General features: G+C 38.1%; 1 protein-coding gene across 4 annotated transcripts in view; it reads left to right on the top strand.

The window, feature by feature from the left end:
- rad18 (RAD18 E3 ubiquitin protein ligase) overlaps window positions 1-24445 on the top strand; it is a 67734-nt gene that overhangs the window by 39698 nt on the left and 3591 nt on the right. The window contains exons 13-14 of one of the 4 annotated variants that reach the window (XR_001858508.2): window positions 2576-2709; window positions 16183-16229. The exons of 2 other annotated variants lie outside the window; for them this stretch is intronic. Coding sequence is in view for 1 of the 2 variants with exons in the window: in XM_017712648.2 (XP_017568137.1) it covers window positions 16183-16207 (25 nt within the window). In the remaining variant the exon portion in view is untranslated. The remainder of the gene's footprint in view (window positions 1-2575; window positions 2710-16182; window positions 16230-24445) is intronic. One more of the 4 variants, XM_017712648.2, reaches the window with a different exon arrangement.

Genomic DNA, 24445 nt, shown 5'->3' with positions numbered 1-24445 from the left:
TGTATAGTGGTATTGGTCAGAGCAGACAGTTATTAATTATCATCTTTGCCCAGAGGGATTCCTACGTATTCCTGCATCAATAGTATTAAATGTCTTTTACAACTGTATTAAAATGCTGCAGTTACCTTGAACAGCAAAAACTGAAGAGCAAATGAGTTACAGTGCTTAAAATTTCCATGTCTCAGTGCTAACATTGCTCACACCTTCTATAGCTTTATTTTTACCTGTGGATGTTGCTCTCCTCAGCATGTGAGTCTCATTTTTAAGGTTTGCTTTTCTCCTGTTTACTTCTACTCCTTCACTGCAGTTTGTTAGAGTGGCTGCCATATAGCATTACTTCTTATGCAGAGCCGGTGCCCATTCTCCTGCTGTTTTACATTGCATTAAATACTTAAACACTTACTCCAGATGGGACATTGGCCCTTTTTTAATGCTGGAGGATTTAATCTGTTATTTGAGGAGACTCATTGGCTTGTTGTGACTGCATTTGCCTACAGTTGCTTTGTGAAAAAGTTTTTTTTAGGAAGAGTAAGGAGTTGTATTTAAGAGGAAGTAGTCAGGTTAGATTAATTCTGGTGGTTTTGTTTGAGGAGGATTATAGGTTTGATGTATTATGTTTGCCTGTTGTTGTTTAGGCAAGTTTTTTTTTTTTCTTTTCTCTTGCACACTTCTTGAACTAGATGCATTGCTTTGTAGATCTTATTGTTCTGATTTCAAAACAGTTTTTTTCTCATTTATGTGTAGCATAATATGGGGAAAAATAGATTTTAAATTCACAAATTAATCTTTGTGCTCCTTTTAAATGGTGTGAGGCTAAGCATGTGCTTATTTTGACATGCTAATTTATGTTCAGCATACAGCAAAATCTTCAGAGCTGTTCTTTGGCCCCCTGGTATACCCCCACACACTATGGAAGTAAAATCTAAGAACTGGGTTTTTTTTTTAATTCATCTGCGGCCAATCATGCATCTAGATCTGACATTGTGCTATACTGTTATGTCGCTGTCTAAAAAAATTAAAGTAAATACAAAATGGTAACTTTACAAGAGAAGGCACAAAAACGTTCTTAACTTTTAATGGAGGTTAATGTAAAGAGATTTTGTTTCAGGTCATTTTGGAGGATTTCTGTTCATCCGTTCATCTGCCTTTTACACGATATAAAGGATAGCTCCTTAAATGATTTACAAAAATAACAATCTGAAAAAGTGTGTGTTTATTTATTTAGACAGTGGCAATTTGTAGATTTGTAGTAGTTTCAAAGTATAATGACTTTCTCAACACAAAAATCTGGCCATTACTGGTATTAATTCATTATAATAAAAGTATGTTTTTGTTGAATGCTTACTTAAATTTTAAAAAGGTGTTTTTAGATTTTGTATTGATCAGTAAAGTGGCCCTGAAAGTTTATGGTGTTAGGGGACTAAGTGTCAAACCAAGTGGCACTTATTTTAAACAGACCATTCCAACACTCTTAATTTTCAGATTGTCGTTGTTTAAAAAGATTCTGTGCTGACTTCCAAAATGTCTTCAAACACTTCTGAGGTCTTAATCCTACCAATGAACTGAAGCTTACTGACACCACTATAAGAGCAGCTTTGTTTACACCTCTGTGCTTTACAGCACTCTTAGTGTTTACCAGACTCTCAGTCTGGTTGGAATTCTTCTCCAGGCTTTCTCCACTCTAAGGTTACAATCGGTTTGATGATGTGCTAAAAAGTGCTTTCTCTGAAACTAATAACATTTATTTATATTAACCTAAATAACGTCATTGAAGTTTATCAATAGTTAAATGATTAAGTTAAAAATCTTTGGGCCACAGTAAGTAAATGTGCTCATGTCTCGGATGGTATGCTTGAGTCCACTTAAGCTTTATGGTTCACATAAAATGCCCTGTGCAGAAGTTATGATACATTTTTAGATTTTTATTTTTTCCAGTAAGTTAAACTCAGCAAATAACTAGAAATTGTGCAATAAAACTTTGCACAAAACATTAAAGCTTGTTCCCTGTAGATATGTTAACTCATTTTCACTTAGAAAACCTTTAATTTAACTGAGTACCCAAACATATTACTGTACATGCAACCTTGAAATCTCACAACAGCTCTCTCCTATAGTGTTTAAGACAAAAGGACACATACATAGGACAATTGTAATGAGGCAAGTCAATAAATTCAAAAGCACATAACCAGGGAACAGCATAAAGTCATACAAGGGCAAATAGAACACTCTAGGCTAGGCCAAGCTCCAAAAACAAATCAGTGGGTGAGTAATAACACCAGAGAGGACTAACAAACACTGAAGGAAAAACAAAAGAAAGTGGTGTATATGTAACAGTCCTAATGACTCTCTGAACAGAAAGTAGCCTGATAATGAAGTAGCAAGAGTTTGAGATGAAGTAGTGTAGAAATGACCAGTGGTAAATGGGCTGGCAGTGTTGACCACTTATACATTTGTTCAACTATGGTGTGTATTGAGGGCACAACACAAGTAATGTTGCACACTAAACAAATTAGGTTCATGAGTTACCGTTAGGCAGCTTTATGAGAGAACTAATATTTTTTTGCTCCCCCTGCAGTTGCAGACTGTAGATTTCACTTTTACACCACTGTCTGACACAGTGATGTCAGAACTGGCTCAAGAAACGGAGAAGAGAGGTCAGCGCTCTTCAAAAGGTGACAAAAGAAAGCAGCAAGCTGCCGTGAAACACAGGTGACCGGGTTTTGCCCTTTTGAGAACTTGTGGCGTGCTGGGCTTTATGGTGTGCAGAAGAGAAGGAGGTGAATTTGGGAGAGTGTGCAAGTGTGCTGAGCAAGTGGTGAGGCTACAGGACAGAAATAGGGGATACTATGCCAGTCAATGCTGCAAATCTAAGCCAGCAGGGTAACGGAAGTCAGTCTATAAGATCATTGGCTGCCATAGTCCTTGGGATAAGTGCAGTATGAGCAGGAGTCTCACTGACACAGACTCGTCTGTGTCACTGCTGTGTCCAGACATTCTTTATCACACTGAGAGCGACAAAGCTAAATGAGAGGGAGGAGGAGGCTTCCAGCTATGGTAGGGGGTCAGAGGTGAGTGTATGAGTTCTGACTCACAGGATACAAGATGCATGTATAGTCAGTTTGGACTTTCTTGCAGCAGCTGGGGCCAGGCTTGATCTCAGGAAGGAATTGCCGGGCTTGGCAGCAAGTGGTATAGATGAAGCAGAGAGTTGGAGCTCCCTGGGAGTGTGGTCTTTGTTCCCCATGTGGGATGCTGCTTGCTCTGGCAGTGTCATAGCTGGTTGGGGGATCCCCGGGGCAGCATGGTCAGGTTGAGGACACCATGGCTTTTCACAGTCAAAGATGCCAATGCTGGAGGAGCTGAACTTGCAGTGCCAGTGCTGGGAGACTGAGAGGGCGAGTAAGGGCCAGCAGTTTCAGCCAGCAGACAGATTCTAGCTGTTTTTTCTGTGCTGCAAGAGAGGCCCCTTTTTAAGCGGGACCATGAATAAATTGGACCCTGATTTGTAGTGTAGAAGCTGTTAAATGTGGTGTCTAGAGGTGCATCAGATCCCCACACCACATGGTGTTGCATTGGGACCATTTGGCTCCGTACTTGAGGGGGGTGCAGTAGTCCTCAGGGCCATTCAGATTGATGCCCCTGGGACCCAACCAGTACTCCCCGTTTGCACAAAAAACTCCTCCAGCAACGCCAAAATACCACTGACACCCCTTGGAAGCTGCAGAAGCTTCAGAGCTTCAGAAACTGTGTTTAGTTAGAATAAAGAACCAGACAGATTCAGAGGAAACTGGATTTTTTGAAGGAGAATCACAGGCCGTGTCGTCTACACGGCTATTGGTGGCTACATCTCCATGCCATTCAAAGAGGGCATGTAGTTTCACAGACAATGAGGGTGATGATCAAAATGATTGATCCACAAGGAGACAGGGGTGTGTGGAACTCCTGTGCACCAATACAGCAACCGAGACCCCAACGTGTTATGCCAGCCCTGCTACAGTTTTTTTATTCTCCAAATATTATGACTTTATTCTCTAAATATTATGACTTTTTTTCTTTAAGTCTGCTGTTTTTATTTTTATTAAGTGGCCCTAAAATGTTGTCATACAAAATAAAAAATATTTATGCCAATTTTTAACGAATGAATTAGTATAGGGTATAAGATAGAGACAGTGTTTTAGTTTGGAAGCAAAATAAGGTTTAAGCCATGATTTAATGGTTAGAAAGATTCAACTGAGTGCACATCCTTATTCCGACTGCATAAATTCTGCTAAAAATATGCTGCTGTATGTACTTTAGAGAAAAGAATTAAAGTGGAATCAGTTTTCAATTTGAGTTCTACCTTTTCTTCATTAACATGGAAATGGAGGTATTTCAAAACATCCATTTGACTTTGTTAGATGTCTTGGGCTGTGAGGCGCTAGGACACTTAATTTGTTTTATGGATTCCTTTTATATGTTGCCAGTGCACTATTCACAGATTAGTGGATTGACCGAGCCAAGGTGAACAGGGAGGAAGCCTTTTTATTCTTTATTTTTGGCAGCTAGCTTGGCTGTCTAGTAATGTGTGCTGCCTTACCATATATCTGAGAGTATATGTTCAGGACGCTTTTAAGGCATATCTGTTTTCTTACAGACAAGTCCCAGGGGGTGCTACAGAAAAATAAAAAAGGTTTTCTTCACTATCTTGATGCTAATCTGAAGCATTTTGATACAAAATCAAGACCAAGATACAAAACTGGCAAAGCAGCGGTGTAATATACAGTGCAAAGATGTGGCTGCTCAGTGTGATTTATTGCTCAATGTACTTTTAATGTCTGAAATTTAGTTTTTGGACTGGGGATTGTGCATCTTCTTTTTGCAGCTTAGTAAACAGAAATCTCTGAGCCTGGTAGGCTGTGCTAATAGTAGAGTTCCTTCTATTACACTTGTTGTAAAATGTTTCTAAACAGCTAGTGTCATGTTTTTTGAAATACCCTTTTAGTGCTTGGTTACATTCCCTTGGTAAATATAAAGTCAGTGAACTATTAGCCACTTGGAAGCACCCTGAGAGAGGGATGTTGGATCATTTATCCATACAGAATAGGGTCATATCTTTGACTTTCTTAGATCGATGTAATAGCTTTATTTAGTTTAGATCCAGAGACCATTTAAAAATATTCATTTTGTTTCTCGCCAACAGTTTCTGTTTATTTTGTTGTGATCATTTTATTGACTCTGGGAGTTTCGACGTGAATGTCCTTATTCATGGATATATAGTTTTTTTGCTTATGGAAAGTATGAAAATTACAGGAACAATAGCCAGGCTGTGCGATCAGTGTTATCTTCACTTAGTGTAAGCAGCCACTGAGAATAATAAAACAAAACCCTGGACTGCTTAAATGTTCTAGGTTTTCTATATAATTGCAGTAAGTTACACAAGATTTTGTCACAGTGATTTTGCTCTATTTCATGAAAACCGTGGTAACGCAGTGATGTAGCTTATTGCTTTAGAACAGTGTTTTTCAAACCATCATGGTCCTCAGTGCACCCCAGACCCTCTATTTACTCGATCCTGCTTTCAGCATATATAGATACAGCATTTTTGGGAAACCACTACTTTAGAATATTAGACAAAAACAGGGCATACATATAGTCTGCGAGCTTGGTCAATCTAGAGTGCAGCATTGTTCTGAAACACAGCCAAATTTACGTCATACATTTTGCTCAATCAGTTGTTAATTTTACTCCATATTGACTACTGTTTATATTTTTAGGTTTAGAGATCAACAGTTGGCTGCATACACTATGCTCCCAGTGTGTGTCTCTAAATTAGCCTTCTCCAATTTCAACCCCAATTCCAATGAAGTCGGGACATGGTATAAAACATAAATAAAAACAGAATACGATGATTTGCAAATCCTTTTCAACCTATGTTGAAAAGGATGACAGTCAACTGTCAGTGGTATTATGATTGGGAACGACAGCAACTCAGCCGCAAAGTGGTAGGCCACGTAAAATGACAGAACGAGGTCAGCGGATGCTGAGGTGCATAGTGCGCAACTTTCTGCAGAGTAAATCGCTACAGTCCTCCAAACTTCATGTGGCCTTCAGATTAGCTCAAGAACAGTGTGTAGAGAGCTTTATGGAATGGGTTTCCATGGCCTAGCAGCTACATCCAAGCCTTACATCACCAAGCGCAGTGCAAAGCGTTGAATGCAGTGGTGCAAAGCACCACCACTGAGCTCTAGAGCAGTGGAGACGTGTTCTCTGGAGTGATGAATCACACTTCTCCATCCGGCAATCCGACGGGCAAGTCTGGGTTTGGCGGTTGCCAGGAGAACGGTACTTGTCTGGGTGCATTGTGTGAAGTGAAAAGTTTGGTAGAGGGGTATTATGGTGTGGGGCTGTGTTTCAGAAGTTGGGCTCGGCCCCCTAGTTCCAGTGAAAGCAACTCTTAATGCTTCAGCAGACCAACAGATTTTGCACAATTTAATTCCGCCAAACTTGTGGGAACAGTTTGGGGATGGCCCCTTCCTGTTCCAACATGACTGCGCACCAGTGCAGAAAGCAAGATCCACAAAGACATGCATGAGCTAGTTTGGTGTGGAAGAACTTGACTAGCCTGCACTTGAGTCCTGACCTCAACCCGATAGAACACCTTCGGGATGAATTAGAGCAGAGTCTGAGAGCCAGGCCTTCTCTTCCAACATCAGTGTCTGACCTCACAAATGCACTTCTGGAAGAATGGTCAAAAATTCCCATAAACACACTCCCAACCCCCGTGGAAAGCCTTCCCAGAAGAGCTAAAGCTGTTATAGCTGTAAAGGGTGGGCCAACATCATATTAAACCCTGTGAATTAAGAATGGGATGTCACTCAAATTCATATGCATATGCAGACAAGTGAATACTTTTGACAGTATAGTGTATTAATGTTTGTATTTTGGAAATAATCCTCTTGTATTCTTTATTAAGGTAAGTGCTGTTTCCTCTGGGCTAATTCTGCAAATATTCAATCATGAATATTCTCTCAATAACTCAGAACACAAGGACATTACTTGGAGGTCAAGATTTTTGTCTTTGCCCTTAAGTTCTGTCATTATGCACTGAGTCTAATCACACTGGATTTAAAGAAGATTAGTGGGGCATGTCCAATTACACTGATCGCTAGACAGTATTCTTCTGTTCTAGAGCCAAATTAACTCTTGCATGTTATGCTCGTTCTTTGCGTTTTCTCAGTAAAGAAGAATGCTGACCACAGAAACCTTGATGCAATTGCAGTGTTTGGTGTTATTTAAGCTACAGGACATAATTGAAATGGATTTACTGGGGCTTTTACTGTTAATCCAGCTCATTCATTATTTTTTGTTATTTCTGCAAAAGCATTATAGTTGAGAGTACTTGTGTTGAATATGTATGTCTGTGAAACCTTTAGTTGTTTGGCTTTAGTTTGCTTCAGGAACAGCATTTGCCAGGAGTCAAACCGTAAGTTTCTAATGTGAAAGGTGCTGTTTATTGGAAGTATGTTAATGTAGTGCTTACTAAAATCCACTTTTTATTTCTTATTAGAGGCTCTAAAAGCAATAAATTACACGTTGATAAAGTTCTGTTGACTGCTTTTTAGTCTGCTGAGGTTTTGAAGGTTTTGTTCTTTTATCTCCAAATTGTGATTCTGTGTTGGTTACTGCCATATAAGTGATATTGAAGTACTTTTGATCAAGACACAAAGCACAAGCTTTTTTGAAGTGTTCATTCCAGATATTGTAATGAAGTGGCAGTAATAATCGGCTTTATTACAGGAGCACTGATGTAAGCTCTAGTGCAAAGCTGTCATATGTGGGATTATGTTCAAGTGTCTAATCCCCCTTACATTTAACAATCCTACAAGAGGACTTTGGCTGGTCTGTTATAGCTAGGGCATCTCTGTGGATGGGAGCTATCTCCTTCTGTGTCCGTATTGACATTTAATGAAAAGTGACATAAAAGAACATAAGATGCTCTTCCTTAGTCCTCTTAACAATACATTTACCTATCCTCAATATTTTTTCCAACTTGTTCCATGTGGCTTTCTTCCTAAATGATTGTAGTTTAACAATGCTCTATCCTTGCTAGTGTGTCTTAATGACCAGTAGTAATTGGACACCACTAGAGCTGCAGGCTAAGCTCTGATAACTCTGAACTGCTGACGAGACAGCTTAAGAGGAGCATAACTCTTTCTCAGTGCTGATTTAAAGACCAATTTGTTAGATGTTGACATGTCTAAGGCTTAACTGAACTAATCATTTAAACCTTTGACTACTGAAAGATACAGGCCTCATTAGCATTAAACAACTGTTAAATCTGATTCCCTACTTTGTTTCTCCTGATGCACCCTGACATGTGGAAATATGGACGTTTAGATGGCAGTTTTGCAGTGTTTGTATCACACAGCAGAAATTCATTTTTGGAATAAAGGTAAAGATCATTTTAACTATAGCGCATAAATGTAAACTCTGGCTTACATTACAACTTACTCCAACAGACATAAAGCTGGCTGTAGATAAACTAGCAAGCATATCTACATTAAATTAAACACACTATAAAAATTGTTATACCTTATGAAATTTATTTGTTTTTTTTATTTATTTAAAATATATAAAAAGTTCATTAGCAAAACCAGATCTCTCCATTTTAATGAGTTTTCATAAATCGCATTTTTATTCTCCATTCGAGATAATATCAAACTACTGTTTGGTTGTTTTGATGAAGTAAAAATACGGGTAACTTAAACAGTCCATTAATGGGCAACATTAAACATCAGTAAGATCATTCCTCAGAAAATCCTAAGGCTGAGTCACAAATGGCTCACTGTTCCCTATATAGTGCACTATGTGAGTTATGCAATTTTGGCATTTATACACGAACATTAGATTTTGTCAAGCATGGAATTGTGCCCACATGGCTGAATCCAAAGTGGTCCTTTGTTAGACATACTGTCCACTATTTAGATTTTTTGAGAACTACGTAATGCACTTTTTAGGGGGAAAAGAGACATTTAAGATTCTGCCTAAAATGGATTGCGTCACCTGACCTGAATACTGTGCTTTGATTTACTGAATGGATTTAGTGGGTTGTGCTGGAGCATAGCGTTGCTGTTGGGCCGTTTCTGCTGTTAAACGTGAACTTGCAGTGCCTTGGCAATGGACAATAATGGCTTTTTTCACAAACATATTGAGGGTTCAGGATGTGCTATGTGCTAAGAACTTACTAATTTGGTGTTTAAGTTTGTGACCAGACAAAGCAGTTACACACAAATGTTTTGTATATTATTAAATGGGGCCATGCCTTAAATTGGTCTTCCTTGGATGCTGCTTTTGTGCCCAGACATGATTGCATCACCTGTTTAAGATACATTAAAAGTATTCAGTCATCTGCCTTCACATGCATTTGAACTTGGGTAACATCCTTTTCTTATTCCATAAGCTTTAATATGATTTCGGCCCACCCTTTGCAGCTATAACAGTTTCAGCTCTTCTGGGAAGGCTTTCCACAAGGTTTAGGAATGTGTTTATGGGAATTTTTGAATTTCTTACTTGGTGCTCTAACATGTTTAGATGGCAATCGTGAGTAATCTTGGAGTACTGTTTTCCTTGATTCTGCATGATTCTGTAGACATTTGTGTATTTGGTCACATGCACAACAATGTAGTGTATGCTTTTGACATTACACTTGGTATTAACTTCTAATTAAACATTGCTTAGAATCAAGATGGCTAATCAGCCAATTGACAACTTCAGGCTTGTACTGTAATAGGTAAGTTCAGTGAACAAAAAAAGACATTGTTAATTGCAGTTATTTATGACAGTTGTCAGTCTTATGATCGTGACAGTCCTACTTTGTTTTTTATTTGTATTTGACCCACTGTCACAACTTTTTGCAGTTGAAGTTTGTATTTAAAATGTTGTTGTATTGTTAGAAATTATAGATATTCCTGCAACTGACTTTACACTCTAATGAAGTTTAACTCCCTTTACTATTACTAAAGAAATATATAGAATAATAGATAGAAAATGTATATGTAGAAGTATTGAAACATGCCACAGTAGTACGTTGTACAGAATTATTTAAAACCTACTTACTTGGAATGGCAAATGCTTTCTGCAGTTTCCCAGTTGAAATGTATTCATTTGAGAAATTCATCTTCAGTGTGTATCTGATTTATCTGGTTTTTAGTCCCTGTTTTGTGATGCAGTCTCCTACTTTAATTATTTTTTTTAATGCAGTTTTCTCCTCAACTCATAATTTCTAAACATAATTTCTGTTTTACTGCTCAATAAAGCAGGTGTTTTATGGATCTTCATGCTGCACTTTCAGTGTCTGCTCTTCCAGGCAAAGTATGCATGTTTAGAAATAGCATGCATACTGTCTAGTACAGTGTGCCTGGATCTTCTTGTTGCTATGGCTGTTGCTGTGAGGGAATCCACGGATGGCAGAAACTTTGGCACTTGTCAGAAAAAGCTATTTTTATAAATGCATGTGGTGGAATTGTCCAACATTAGATGCCAATGACTTTGACTGTTTCACTTACCTGCCACATGCTGTTGGCTTACTGTACAACCCTGGGTCATTCTGAGCTTTAGAAAGCAGGCTATTCAAAACAGTACTTTTTTTGTTCCATCGCTAAGCATTCATCACTGCCTTCTGAGCAACCTCCTCTGCTGACCCTCCTTGTTTGACCCCCAGTGCCGTGTATTTGAACTGTGGTCTTCTTTTGTAATTACGTCCAGTAAATATTTATGGGCTGTAAATCCTGTGGACACAGTTCTGGCCTGGGTAGGTCAGCTTTTCTTGGCTTCCTGAGTATGTAACTCAGGAAGTGTTATCAGCCACAGGAAGCATCAAATGACTCTTACTTATAAAGGTTCCTAAAGGGGTCTTGGCTTGGATGTACAGTTTTTGGGAAAACAACTTTAGTGTAGAATCTTTGTTACGTGGTTCTTTAAATTTTGAAGAGGTCCTTCACAAATACATTATCTTGTTTACAAAAATGGCTAAAAACTAAACTAAAAAAACACTGCTCACTTCTGTTCAGGGTTGCTAGCCTGTCAAATAACCATTTTACCATTTTAATTGCAACTAATAGTACAAAATAAAAGTTATAATAATTATGATATTGTAATGGCGGTCAGAAGAAGAATCAACTGAAGCCATTGTACTGATCTGAGCTTTTTAGCAAACAGGCAGAAACAGACACGTAACATACAGAAAACCCGTGGGGGAGGTCACCACGCGTTACTTGCTACTGGTGTCACACAGTCACCCACAGAATAACACACAACACGTCACACACCTTTTAACTAACTGTTTTAACCTGTAAACGTAAGTTATTGGAGTATTAACTGAAAAATGTTTTTAATTTTTTATCTAAAACAGAGTAGCCCCATTATAAAGTGAGCTTTTAAAGAATGGTAGTTAATACTGCATGTCTTGTTTAAACAATAACTTAAGTAGCCCTATTACCCTCCCAGCAACCAGCTAATGGTGCTTTACTTTCACTTTCTCGCAGGGCTATAGGACTCAAGTCGGTTTTAAACCAACCGTTTGGAACCGTGGAAATATAACGTGTTTTGTAATAAAATTGTGAAGAGGTATTAACTGTGATAATCCATAGTGATTTAATAACCTTTAATTGATCACCCCCTTCAAATTCATTTATTTATTTATTTTTATTTATTTACTTATTTTGCCCCACGTTCTCGTTCTACCAAGCAGTAAGTATTGGGTGGTTAATTTCTGCTATTTTGTGATGTTTCATCTTGGTACATAGATGTTTTTCATCATACCTCAAATAGTAGCCTCGGTTGTGCCGTTATTTATTTAAAGTTTTCTGTCTGAGAGCCATCTAGTGTAGTTTGTGTAACCTGAAAGCCTACAGCTGTCACAACTGAGGAAGATACCTCACGAAGTGTTTGTTTATACAGTATATCTGCTCCAATTAAATGTGTTTTTACTGAATCTGACAGCTTTGTATGATGTTTAGTCTGCGGTTTTCCAAAATCTGATTGGATGGTGTTGAGCCTGGCAGTAAAGTGTTGCCCATGGGTGAGCCATTTCACATATTTTCTATATTCTCTATTGTATTGTATGGTACTGTATTGTTCTTGCTTAAAAGCATGGGGCAGATGATCTAAGCAGGTTAAAGGACAGGAAGGGTTGTTGATATTAGATGGATGGCATTATTGATTGGAACATTTCGTTTTGCTAATTTTAAAAGCTTTCAGAAATAGAAGATATATCTGAAGATACCTTGACATCTGTATTTTATACAAAGCTGTCTGTATAAAGGTCTTAAGGTAAATGAAATAAAATAAACAAATTACATTTTTGCCACAGAGCTTCTATCCCTGCCAAATTTCTGACCAATAAGAAACACCATGAATATCATTCGGTGCACTCTAGTCATTGCAATGTCAGTCTAACTGAAAACAAAAAAGATAGTGTTTCCCAAAAGCCAAACTGTGGGGCAGACAAACTAGGGAAAACCAAGTGGAAGAAGTTTTTGGCCTGCGGTTCATTTTGTCCTCATTTCTTGCCTCTCTCTTTCCATTTTTCCTAATTTGGATCGTTCTGAACACATTCTTGGTGTGTCTACTGAAACCTTCCTGGTCTAGACAGGTGTCATTTTATGGTGTCTGTACATCTCATTGAAAAGAGCGGTGTTTTGGTCAATTGATTGGTGGTTTACTCTTGTCCGTGTTTGCTCTACAGCAGAAATCTTAACATTGAACCACCCACACAGATTGAGCTGGGTCAGATTTGAGTAATTGCCCTCATGTTCTGCTCTTAGAAAAGATTCTTTGCTTTGCCCGTCTAAAATGAAAAAGTCATTGAGGGCATGCATTACTTTAGGCTTTGTTATCTGTGCTCCAGAAGCTGGTTCAATATTGCATTTGAACCAAATGGACTTCAGTTTTTTTTTTATTGCTCTTTCATAAATTGGAGAGTTAAACACACGCATTCTCTCCTTCTCTCATTTTCCCTCCTTGGTCAGAAGTTGGAAATGTTGGAAGGATTTCAACCTAAACAAAGTTTGACATGAAGGAATAGTAGTTTACTAATCTTGTACAGAGAAATTATTGACTGTAAACAAATAAAAATAATACATACATAAACATATAAGCCAAATACACACATTCAATGCAGGAAAGAGGCTGACTGAGGAGGACAGTCCAGTATTTGGTAGTCGGTGCTACATCATCTCAGAGCTGTTTTTAACATCAGTGCCATTTCAGGGAAAAAAGGGAGTAAATAATGGATAATTTTTGGTTGTTTATCAAACAGTGAAAAGACTTATTTTCATTGAAGATTTGGAAGTAACCAAAAGTATATAATTTATAACCAAAGTTCACATTACAGGAGAGATGATAGCAGCTGCAGTATATATTTTAAAAATAAAGGTCCTGTGCAGGTACACTGTTAGAAATAAAGGTACCATGCAGGTACATGATTCATTCATCAAGGTACAGACAGTGTAAATGTGCCCTCAAAGGTACAACAGTGGTTTTAAGGTCCAAGTGTTTTCCTTAAATAAGTTTTTACAGGTGAAAAGTACATATTTCTACATTTTCATAAACTGTTGTTTTAAGACAGAATAGCTTGTTCCCTGACTAAAAATACTGAAATATACTTTTATGGGTACCAGCCCAGTGACAGTTTTGAACCTTTGTTTTCTGAGTGTACAACAGCCAAACATGCAGTGCAGTCTGATGAATACAAAACAAATTTACCTCAGTGCATGTCAGGTAGCTTTTCTGAGCAGAGACAAATATTTTTAATGTTCTCAGTCGAGCTCTCTTTCTAGCAGCTAAAGTAGTGTTAGCTTGGTTATTCCAGACAGCCCACCTGGGAGATAAAGCAATCAAGCTTTATAGGTTCTGGGGAAAAAAACAGCAAAGCATCATCATTTTTGTTCTGAGAGTTTAGGGGGCTGCAAAATGGATACAGACTATTTCACAGCGTGACCGGGTTACTTTTAGGCTTTAGAAAACAGTATTCTGTAGTTCTTATCATAGTGTAGGTGCACCAGTGGTGTGGTACAGAACACTCACAAACCCAGTATTACAGATTTTGTCATTTTAATTTGCACTTCTGTATGAATCATCATCAACCCGAGTTTCTTACATATGTATTCAATTAGGATACAGATAGTGTAGAGTGCAGATTAGTAACCATACCATACTGTATCATGCAACTATCTGCATATCTGTGGCAATAAAGCAACTTTAAAATCATGCAGTATGCGTTTTTCATGAGATAAATCGCTTATTAAGCCAGCTTCTCATTCCAAACTAATTTTTAGGATAAGTTCAATGGAGTTTTGAGATTCTTTGAATTTTCTTGGAGTTTGAGTTTCTTCGCCATTAATAATGTCTGTATTACAACCACTGGGCATCTTAAACGGACTCTGTACAGTGTTATATAGCTCAAACCGGCAGTATTCTATAAGTGAGGATTAGTTTTGTGCAGATGGTCATGGTGTGCTTGTATGCATGTGGTGGCCATGACCGTACATGACAGGGATTTTTTTCTTCTTTTCTTTATTTAAAAATAATCTTTTCCACTTCTTTGGAGTGCTTGCGTGCTTCACTTGTCTTTTTGACCTTAAGGGAGACAGAGGAATTTTTTCATCTTTTGCTTTCTTGCTGCACCACCCCTCCATCACCCTGGTGTCGATGCCTCCCGCTCACCTCACTGCCTCCAGCTTCACAATTTCCTCACTTTGTCCATGGCTGACTGGTGGCTTATTATATCCATGTGCTTTTCATTAGAGGAACAGCATCCTGTAATCATCTCACCAGCAGACCTGGACTGAAACTCTCTCTCTCTGGCTCTCTCTCTCTTGCGCTAGCTGTCTTGTTCACTCTTTCATTCACTGTCTTGTGTGTGTTCTCTCTCTCCCTCTTCCCCTAACCCCACTCTCCCCATCCTCTTATTTCCATTTCTCTCAACCCTCTCCCTCTAACTGTCTTGCTTACTCTCATTCACTCCCCTGTGCGTTCTCCCTCTCACTCTTCCCCTTCCCCTCCCTCTTCCTCTAACCCCAATCTCCCCTCTTCTGTCTCTCTCTCTCTCTCTCTCTCTCTCTCTCTCTCTCTCTCTCTCTCTCTCTCTCTCTCTCTCTCTCTCTCTCTCTCTCTCTCTCCCCTCTTCTGTCTCTCTCTCTCTCTCTCTCTCTCTCTCTGACTGTCTCCTTCTTTCAAGCTTTCTCTGTCTAGCTCTCTTTCTCATCTCTTCATCACTTAATTTTCCATCCCTTGCTCTTGTACTCTCGCTCTCTTCCTGACCCCCTCTCTCCCCATCTTCTCTGTCTCGCTTCCTCATTTCTCACTCTTGTGCTCTTGCTCTCATTCCCTCACCTGTCTCCCCATCTTCTTTCTCTCTCTGTCTCTTACTCTTCCTGTTTCCCTGTGTGTCCCATCTCATCACTTCTCATCATGAATCTCTCTCCATCCCTCCTTCTCTCTCTTATCCCATATCTTACCCATCTGTTTCTTGCTCTTGCTCTCTCTCTCGCTCTCGCTCGCTCTTGCTATGTCTCTATCTCCATTTTAGTCCTTTGTGTGTAACTGGTCAGATTTGTTGTAAGAAGCCTTAATGCAGCCTATGCTTATTTAAAATCCCTTAGAATAGTAAAAAGAACATGATGCAGCCCTGAGGATGTGAAATAGTTCAGATGGCAAACACTACATGCGTAACTGATAAATGCATTAAAACTGAATATATATCTTTTCTATCCTGGGTTGCAGTGCAGAACAATGTGTTTTTCTCTTGAACACTGAGATGTATGAAGAATTAAATTTCTAAACTAAAATGATTGTGTTTGTGGTCTGTCAGTGACTTTGTTTTAGACTTTGGCTCAGAGTGGTTTGGAAAATAGCTTCTCTTTGTTGGCAGGGATTACCATTAAAAGAACTGACAAACAGTTCAGACACCGTAAGTTAAGCAGAAGGCCGCATGGCAGACGCGTGACATCAGCCAGATGTTTGAGTACACCCACCCTTGTGCTATCAGATAAAGTCTCCGTAGGTCTATTTCTTATGATGGCATTTTTGTCCACTCTTCTGTCTGTAGGGCTTATAATAAAGTCTAAATAACATTCTGTCTCATGAATCTCTTCGTGCTTCTGTGTATAAAATGCTAAATAAAGTTTTTGTTTTGTGTTGTAGCTCCATTTCTGATGTTTTCAACTGAGGACCTTGTAGAAGTGCTCAGAGTAAGTGATCCTCTACTGTTCAGTGTTATGTACAAAAACACTGAGAAAATTGGAATAACATCTTTGTAATATAATTAAATGTGTTTCTTGTATTATATGTTTAAATGAACGTATGTATTTTATTTATCTAGTAACATGAACAACCTGATAAAGAATAAGTCATTTGTATTAATTGTCATTATTTTGTTTAGAACAGTTTGTCTACATTGAAACTAGTATCACATGAAATCACTGACCTCTAGAAGACTCATCCATACTTCAGTTTATGCTAATTGTTTCTAGCAGTATATAACCTTTTGATACGAAGGCAAGAAGGCTGATTCATTTGTAAAGTGCACTGAAGTCTCTAGAGATCCCATGCTCTCATTCTAAACACATGCAGACTGCCATTCACGTTAATGCACTGCTATGCTTTATTTTATGCTTGCCAGTTTTTCCATAACTCACTTCCTCTACCCTGGAATGAACAGTTTTTGGCTCATAAACTTCCCTCCTCCAGAGTTATCGAATTAAACCTTGTTTAGCTGGTGGTTAACCCACGCTGCCTATGTGTTACTGCACCACATGTGGAGTAAATATGGCCTCCTTGCAGTCTGTCCAGATGGAAAGAAATTGCTGTCTTTTGATAGAGTGATCACTCCTACTCGGAGCAGGTCACCAGGGAGGCAGCAGTTTAGGAAGTAGCTCACAAGCATTTCCTTTTGGAGAACTCAGTTTTTCCTGTGAGCGGTGCTACAATGAAAAGAATTTCCAATGTGCTTTGAAGTTAACATTCTTGAAAGAAGTTATGGATAAATGAAGAGTGACAATTTCTAACATAGTGTTGTTGCTCTAACAAAATCTTTCCTCAGTTGCAACTTTGTAGGCAAACTTGTCTTGCCTTCACAATACTGCATAATCTAATAATGGATTTTTTGTTGTAGTATTGTCATCAATAATAACGACGTTACAAAATCGTCCATTGTCAATTTTTCATTTCCCTTTTCAAAGTGACATCTAACCTAGAGTGAGTTAACAACATAAGCTGAAGGAGGCAGCAATTTCCTTAGTGTTGTACCTTTGCGAGCAGATAAAAAGAACGGTTGTAACTGAAAGTTGAAAAAGAAAAAGCCTGGGGTCTTAAGAAAGTAGTTACATAAAACATGCAGGTCTGACTGTGTTGACTTGCTTTCGACCACTGGAAAAGAAAACGAAGCAGCAGAAAATTCAGTAAATGGTACTGAACTTTTCTTTCATGCTGATGTTCTCAACTAAATTGCTCCATGAAAGCGTGGTTCATAGTGTGATTTGTGAATAAGCTAACGTTACAAAAATCACCACAGCCCATCATTATCACTGATGTTATTATTAGTAGTGTTTTCATTTACAGTTAGTTTCTGCCATCATGTTAGCCAGTAATGTAGCAGTACTGCATAACATATAGTACTATAATATGTACAGGACATACAGAGAATTGAAATTGCGTTAATCTCAGACCCCATGGTGTAGCAATAATATTAAATAGACGGTAAACAGGAACTGTGTGAATGGTCTGACTGGCTTTCTACACATGCAGGCCGGCAGCTTACTTTACTGACGTTGCATTTCTAACTGTCTTGGTTTATTAGAACTGTTTACCAGCTCCTTCAAAAAACTATTGAACATTTGACAGCTTGTCCTGTCACGTGCGCTATTAGCAATACTTGTGTACCTGTAATTTCATGCAATTATCTAATCAGCCAATAGTGTTTCAATTGTACAGTGCATAAAGTCATGCAGATATGGGTCAGCCGCCTCAGGTAATGTTCACATCAATCATAAGAATGAGGAAAACGTGAGCTCAGTGATTTTGACTGTGGAATGATTGTTGGTGCCAAACAGATTGTTTTGAATTTCTATAATTGCTGATTTGGGATTTTCGTGCATAGCAATCTCTAGAGTTTACTCAGAATATTGCAAAAAAGACCTAATCAACCTTGTGGATGAGAGAGGTCAATGGAGAATACTCGTACTGGTTCATGCTGACAAAAGCTACCACTAATTTAGCTAACCACTAATATACAACTGTGGTGACATGCACAGCGTATCAAACCTTGAGCGCATGGGCTACAAGATTCAAGAGATTCAAGATTCAAGAGTTTTATTGTCCTGTGCACAGCAGAACAGGCAATTGCACTGTACAATGAAATTCTTATTTTGCTGTTCCTCCATTCACCATATATACTCTTAAGAAAATAAAAAAAGAAAATATAAGAATAACTCTAAAAAACAGTAGTAAAAGGTAAAAGCAAAAAAGTGTACAGTATGTGCAAAGTTGAAATAAAATTAAAGTTACATGTCCGTATGTACAAGTAAGTGGAGCAATTCAATTCAAGTTTATTTATATAGCGCTTTTTACAACAAGGTTGTCACAAAGCAGCTTTACAGAAAAACAGGTCCACGCCTCTTATGAGCATCACCACAGTGAAGCCAATTTTGTGGTGACTACAGTGGTAAGGAAAAACTCCCTTTAAGAGGAAGAAACCTTAGAAGGGACCAAGGCTCAGTCCGAGGAACCCAACCCCCGTGGGTCGACCCGCACAGAAGAAACAGAACAGAAACAAGAACAACAGTACAAAGAGAGTGCAAAAAGATGGCTGGAACGCTGGAACCACGAATGGGGCACCTCCAGACAGGCCAACGGGGCATCTCGACACATGTGAGAGAGATAGAGAGAGAGAACGGAGTGGGAGGGAAGAAAGATAGGTTAGAAGGGTTGTGTTAATCTCTGTTGAGCGGGACAGGGCCGATTCCAGAGTGCTGCAAACACGAATCGGCACCTCCAGACAGGCCAACCGAACATCTCGACGCATGCGAGAGAGACAGAGAGAGAGAACAGAGTGGGAGGGAAGAAAAAGAGGTTAGAATGGTTTTATACTATGCTGAAGAGCGGGGCACGCCTGTGAAAGAGCACAGGGACCCTGGATGGACACCTCCAGACAACAGCTCAGGACATGAGGGGAAAAAGAGAAAGATAATGATTAGAGAGAAAGATAATGATTAGGTGAGCAGCTGTTCATAAAGTGCATCAAGTGACAGATGAAAACAGATGTAAAAAATATTACTCTGTGCAGTAATAGATGTAGATCAAGATGTGAGTGCAAGGTTAAATCAGTTCAGATTACAACAGCAGGAGACTACTTTGGATTCCTCTTTTCAATCAGAACAGAGAACTGAGGCTGAAGTGAGCACAGACTCACCAAAAGTAAAAAGAAATCTAACCTGGTCTGATGAGTCTCGAGTTCTACTGAGGCAAACACACATGGTAGGTTTAGAATTTGGCGGCAAGAGCATGAATGCATGGACCCGGTCTTCCTTGCGTCAACAGTCAAAGCTGGAGGAGGTGGTGTAATGGAGTGAAAAATGTTTTCTTGACAATTTTTGGCCTGTTAATACCCATTAACCATCGTTCTCATGCCACGGCCTATTAGTGTTGTTGCTGACCATGTACATCTATTCATGATCACAAATTATCCATCTTCTAATGGATACACCATCTCACAAAGCAAAAATCATCTCAAACTGGTTTCATAAACATGACAGTGAGTTCATTGTTCTTCATTGGCCTTTCCAGTCATCAGATCCGAATCCAGTACAACACTTTCGGGATGTCAGTAGACGAAAGTAGATTTTTAGTGCCTACACATGCTTCTACACATGCTTTAGTACGTGTACAAGCTAAAAATTTGACAAACTATGAATTGTAATTATCGACCATAATTTCAATATCAGATTAATAAGAATGAATGGACTTAATGTTCTCTCACATATCGGCAAATACTGTATGCACTGCTGATATGTTGTGCGTCCAGTAGATACATTGTGCAGTATGATGATGTAACAATCTGCAGTTATCATAGAAGTAGGATGTTGTAAAGGTCTGCAGGAATCTGCTAGGGGTTTTGATTAATGTTATCAACTTGGAAACGGGTGTGTCTTTGTAGAAAAAGGGTGAAATTTCATTTGAGACATCTCCCTCACATGCATCTTCAGCAGCTGATGTCCAGTCAGGGTTTATATTGTTGTGCTGGGTTGAAAATGGGGGCTGGGACCTGCGGCCAAGGCAGAAGTGGACAGGAATCCTGTTTTTGGGTGATAAAAAATGGATCTCATTTCATACTGTGTCAGATAAGACCTTGCAGTGAAGCCACAGCATTTACGGTTGCTGTTATCAGGTGTATGAAGCAGCACCCCGATCTCTGCCAAATCTGCTTGCTGTTATCGGTGTTGACATTATTCTCAGAAATATCCATAATTCTTATTTCAGAAAATACACCAGCTGTTCTGAATGAATCGTCCCAGGGTTCCAGAATAATGGACATTTTATTTTTTAATTTTTTTTTTCTCCCTTCTGGGTTTTGTTTTGTGTTTGTGTTTGGTTTTTTTTTTTTTTTTTTTTTTTTTTTTTTTTTTAGTGCAGCTTGTCAGCCTAAAGACATCTAGGGCCTCCATTTGGAGTGGAATGATTCTCATTGACAAGCCTGGGGGTTTATAGTGTAGCATGAGGCATTTCACCCTTGTTTCCATTCTATAATAACTATAATTTTTTGCCGTATTGTCGAACCCGTAAGAACCCTACGCTATACCCGTAAGAGTCATTGGGCAACACTCCTAACACTGATGCTTTTGCTTACCGTTATGAAAATGATAAAAGTCGAGCTGGAGAAAACCTCTGCTAAGTGGCGTAAACGCCATATACTGCGCTGTATTACATAATCACAACGTATGTGCGGCACCAGCCATTATGAGACGTTTCATAACGTGGAAACTTGCTAAATCGGTAGGTTTTGTTTATCAGAAAGACCCATGATGAGAGTGCTAATTTCTGCTGGGTGTAATATGAGATTTTTTATTATATGGTAGGATCAACATGATGATAGTGGAATTTTTATCCACGAAGTTTAATATTACATGACTCGCATCTACAAATGGACTTAGGAAAAACAAAGCTTGAGCATTTTTTCTCCATGCTGTCTGAGACGTATTTTCACCTTTTTTAGGGAAACAAAGAGAAAAATCTGTCCGTTCATAACTCTGTACTGCGGCGGTTGTGATTGTTTACAAGCTCTGCTCTGAGGAGGGACTGTATCACGTGATCAGTGTGTGCGAGTGCAGTAGGAGTTTGTGAAAGCAGAGCTGCTCTGTGTGTCTGAGAAACCTCAAGTAAATCTGCAACCTGTTTGACTAAATTGGAGTGATAGTGTCCCAGAGTGTCCACGATAACATTACTGTGTTGAATATCTCATTGTGCTGAACGACCAGATACACAGGACTGTTGTGGAATATTGCTTTAATATAACAGCCATCCTTTACTTCTACTAGCATGATTTAGTAGGAATAAACAAGTTAGTAAGAAATGATCATAATTTATTATGATCTTTTTTTTATTTATTTGTTTATTAAAATGATGACACATGGATCAGGTCTTTGAAAGTAAGATCTTACCCCCCACAAGGCCCCAGCTGTTTATTTTTTGTGCTGAGAGTGAAATGCCAAATATTTTGGCCACTGAGACTTTGTTCTGTAATACAAAGGGAAAAGGAATGATTTGGGAATGGATCTGGCTATTATTGGCTTTGCCATTTTTTATGAAACAAAGACCCCCAACTCCATCTCTATTTAGCTAAACCACCCCTAAGACTTAAGGCTGTCACTGTATACCCAGCAATGTCTTTTGTTTTGCATTTAACCCAGTTGTTCTGGGAGTAGGAAGTAAATGATTGATGTTGGTCACTGGTTCTGAACAGATCTGTGTGACAGGTGTGTTGGAGGAAAGTATAATGTTTTTTTGTTTATTTTTCTTCTCACATGGGTCAGTTTATATCCATGAGAAGGCTCATCTACAACTTTCAGCCTGTAATATAATATATTAATAATCCTTGAGAGCAACAGCAGGCAGTAAGATAAAATACACAAATGTTAAATAATTTCAATTACTAATTACTATGAATAATGATTGTGATAGTCCTTCCAAGACTGTTGCCAAGCAACAGTTGTCACAGAATGGCCTATTTCTTATGCTGGCTTTCAGTAGGCAGTAATTATATATTCCAGTTATTTCGTGACCTTTTTAAAGTTTTTATGTATAATGATTAGTTTGGGCCAGTCATGCATAATGTAGCGGTGTTTACTGAAGAAACCTTTATCAGTAGCCTTTTTGTCAGACTACTACAATAATTTCTGCTAGCATCCTTATGGGATTTGAAGTGTTGTGTCATGTACCAGGCTAGCACTGGTGTGCATTCCCACACTGGCTTTAATGCTACTTATAGAAACTGTACCATAAACACTTGGAAGTTAATAAGATATTCAACTACCACATTCTTTATTTTGTAGGTTGCCATTTTAGAGCAAATCCTTCATCCTTTAGTGAGGAAATCCTTCAGTAGCCTATTTTACCTCATGAATGCAACCATCTTTAGTATCTTGTCACTATAGTACAGGACACACTTGATGAATGTGGTCATTGGTGTATGTGTGTGTGTGTCATATATTTTCAGCCAAACAGAATTTACAATCAGAACTGTTTTGTAAACAATAGTTAACTGTGACTCCATGAGTATGTTCACAATGATGGTGAGAAGAAAGACTGTGGACGAGTTTATGAGTGGGTCATAAAACATGCAATAACAGTATTCATATAACATAACCGTATTCCCGACATACGTCTTATATATGTGAACATGTGATCCAAATTCCAGTGGTGGAATTTTGTTTTTCTCTTCAGTATGTCCGTGGCTTGCTCTCTGACTGTGGGCAAAAAGTACATCTGAAGAGTAAACGATTGTAGGAGCCTCTTCATGTAAAAGTAAGTGATTCCATATGGGAGGCTCTTGGTTTTAAGGAGACCATGAAGACCAAGTCCCAGCAATGATTGGAAATCCCTCTTTCCACTGGAGGGAACACACATTGGCCCTCCAGCTTGCTGTTGGAGATTCTGCATCAATCTAGTTCTCTTTGTAAAATTTGTGCTGATGTGAGTATATTCATGTCAACATGGGCTTTCTGAACTGGACATATTCTTTTTGCCCTTTGTTTTGATTTGCTGTTCTGTTTGAAGTGTCAAATATACGTAGCTGTGACTGTGGTTCCAGGAAAGGCCTATTCTTTGTCTGCAGGGATGGGTCGAGGCTCACCACTTTGCAAAGAAATGTGTCAGCAAATAATTAAACAGTTTAAAACAGTTTTGGTTATAATTTTAAAAATATTATGCATTTCACCCTCTACCACACATGGTATTATTTATTCAATATTAATTATTTAATATTATTACATTTTAGGAAATCTGGAAAAAATGGGAATGTAAAAGGTTAGGTCAAAACGTACAGCTGAATGCCCATGACCTTCAATGTTTCAGGTGGCATAGCATTAAAAACCGGCATGCTTCAGTGATTGATATCACCATGTGTTAAAACTGTACCATGTACACTGGAAGCCGTAAGTCAACTTCTTTGTGCTTGAATGGTGAATGTGTGGTGAATTCTGAAGGACAAAATATAAAAACAGAGGCCATGTACGGTTGTGCAGACAAAATTCAAAAACTGGATCAGTTTGTTTCTTCAGTCTCCAAATAATTACTAAATGTTTAAAAGAAGGATGTTGTACCTTTTTTGGAATGTGTTGAAAAAAAAAAAAAAAAAAAAAAATATATATATATATATATATATATATATATATATATATATATATATATATATATATATATATATATATATATATATATGTGTGTGTGTGTGTGTGTATATATATGTATGTATGTATGTATGTATGTATGTATGTATATATATATATATATATATATATATATATATATATATATATATATATATATATGTGTGTGTGTGTGTGTGTGTATATATATGTATGTATGTATGTATGTGTGTGTATATATATATATATATATATATATATATATATATATGTATGTATATGTAAAACATCAAATATAGAATGATTGTAATACTAAAAGCTAGAGACCAGAAGGCATTATGAAGATCTTTTATTTAAGAGGGTTTTTTTTTTTTTTGGGAAAAATGTACATCATAATCTACTGTAATTATTTAGTATATGTAGTCATAATTTTAAGCTGACTGTGTTTTTATTTGCAGTTTTGATATAGATGTCATTCAACTTTCATTTAACAGAAAAACAACAAAGCTCTGTTCACTGCGGAGCTTGTACAGCTAAGCAATTTAACA

The sequence above is a fragment of the Pygocentrus nattereri genome, chromosome 26, assembly GCF_015220715.1.
Source record: "Pygocentrus nattereri isolate fPygNat1 chromosome 26, fPygNat1.pri, whole genome shotgun sequence".
Classification (NCBI taxonomy): Eukaryota; Metazoa; Chordata; class Actinopteri; order Characiformes; family Serrasalmidae; genus Pygocentrus; species Pygocentrus nattereri.
Note: the sequence above shows the minus strand (reverse complement) of the source record. Positions and strands in the feature narration are given on the sequence as shown.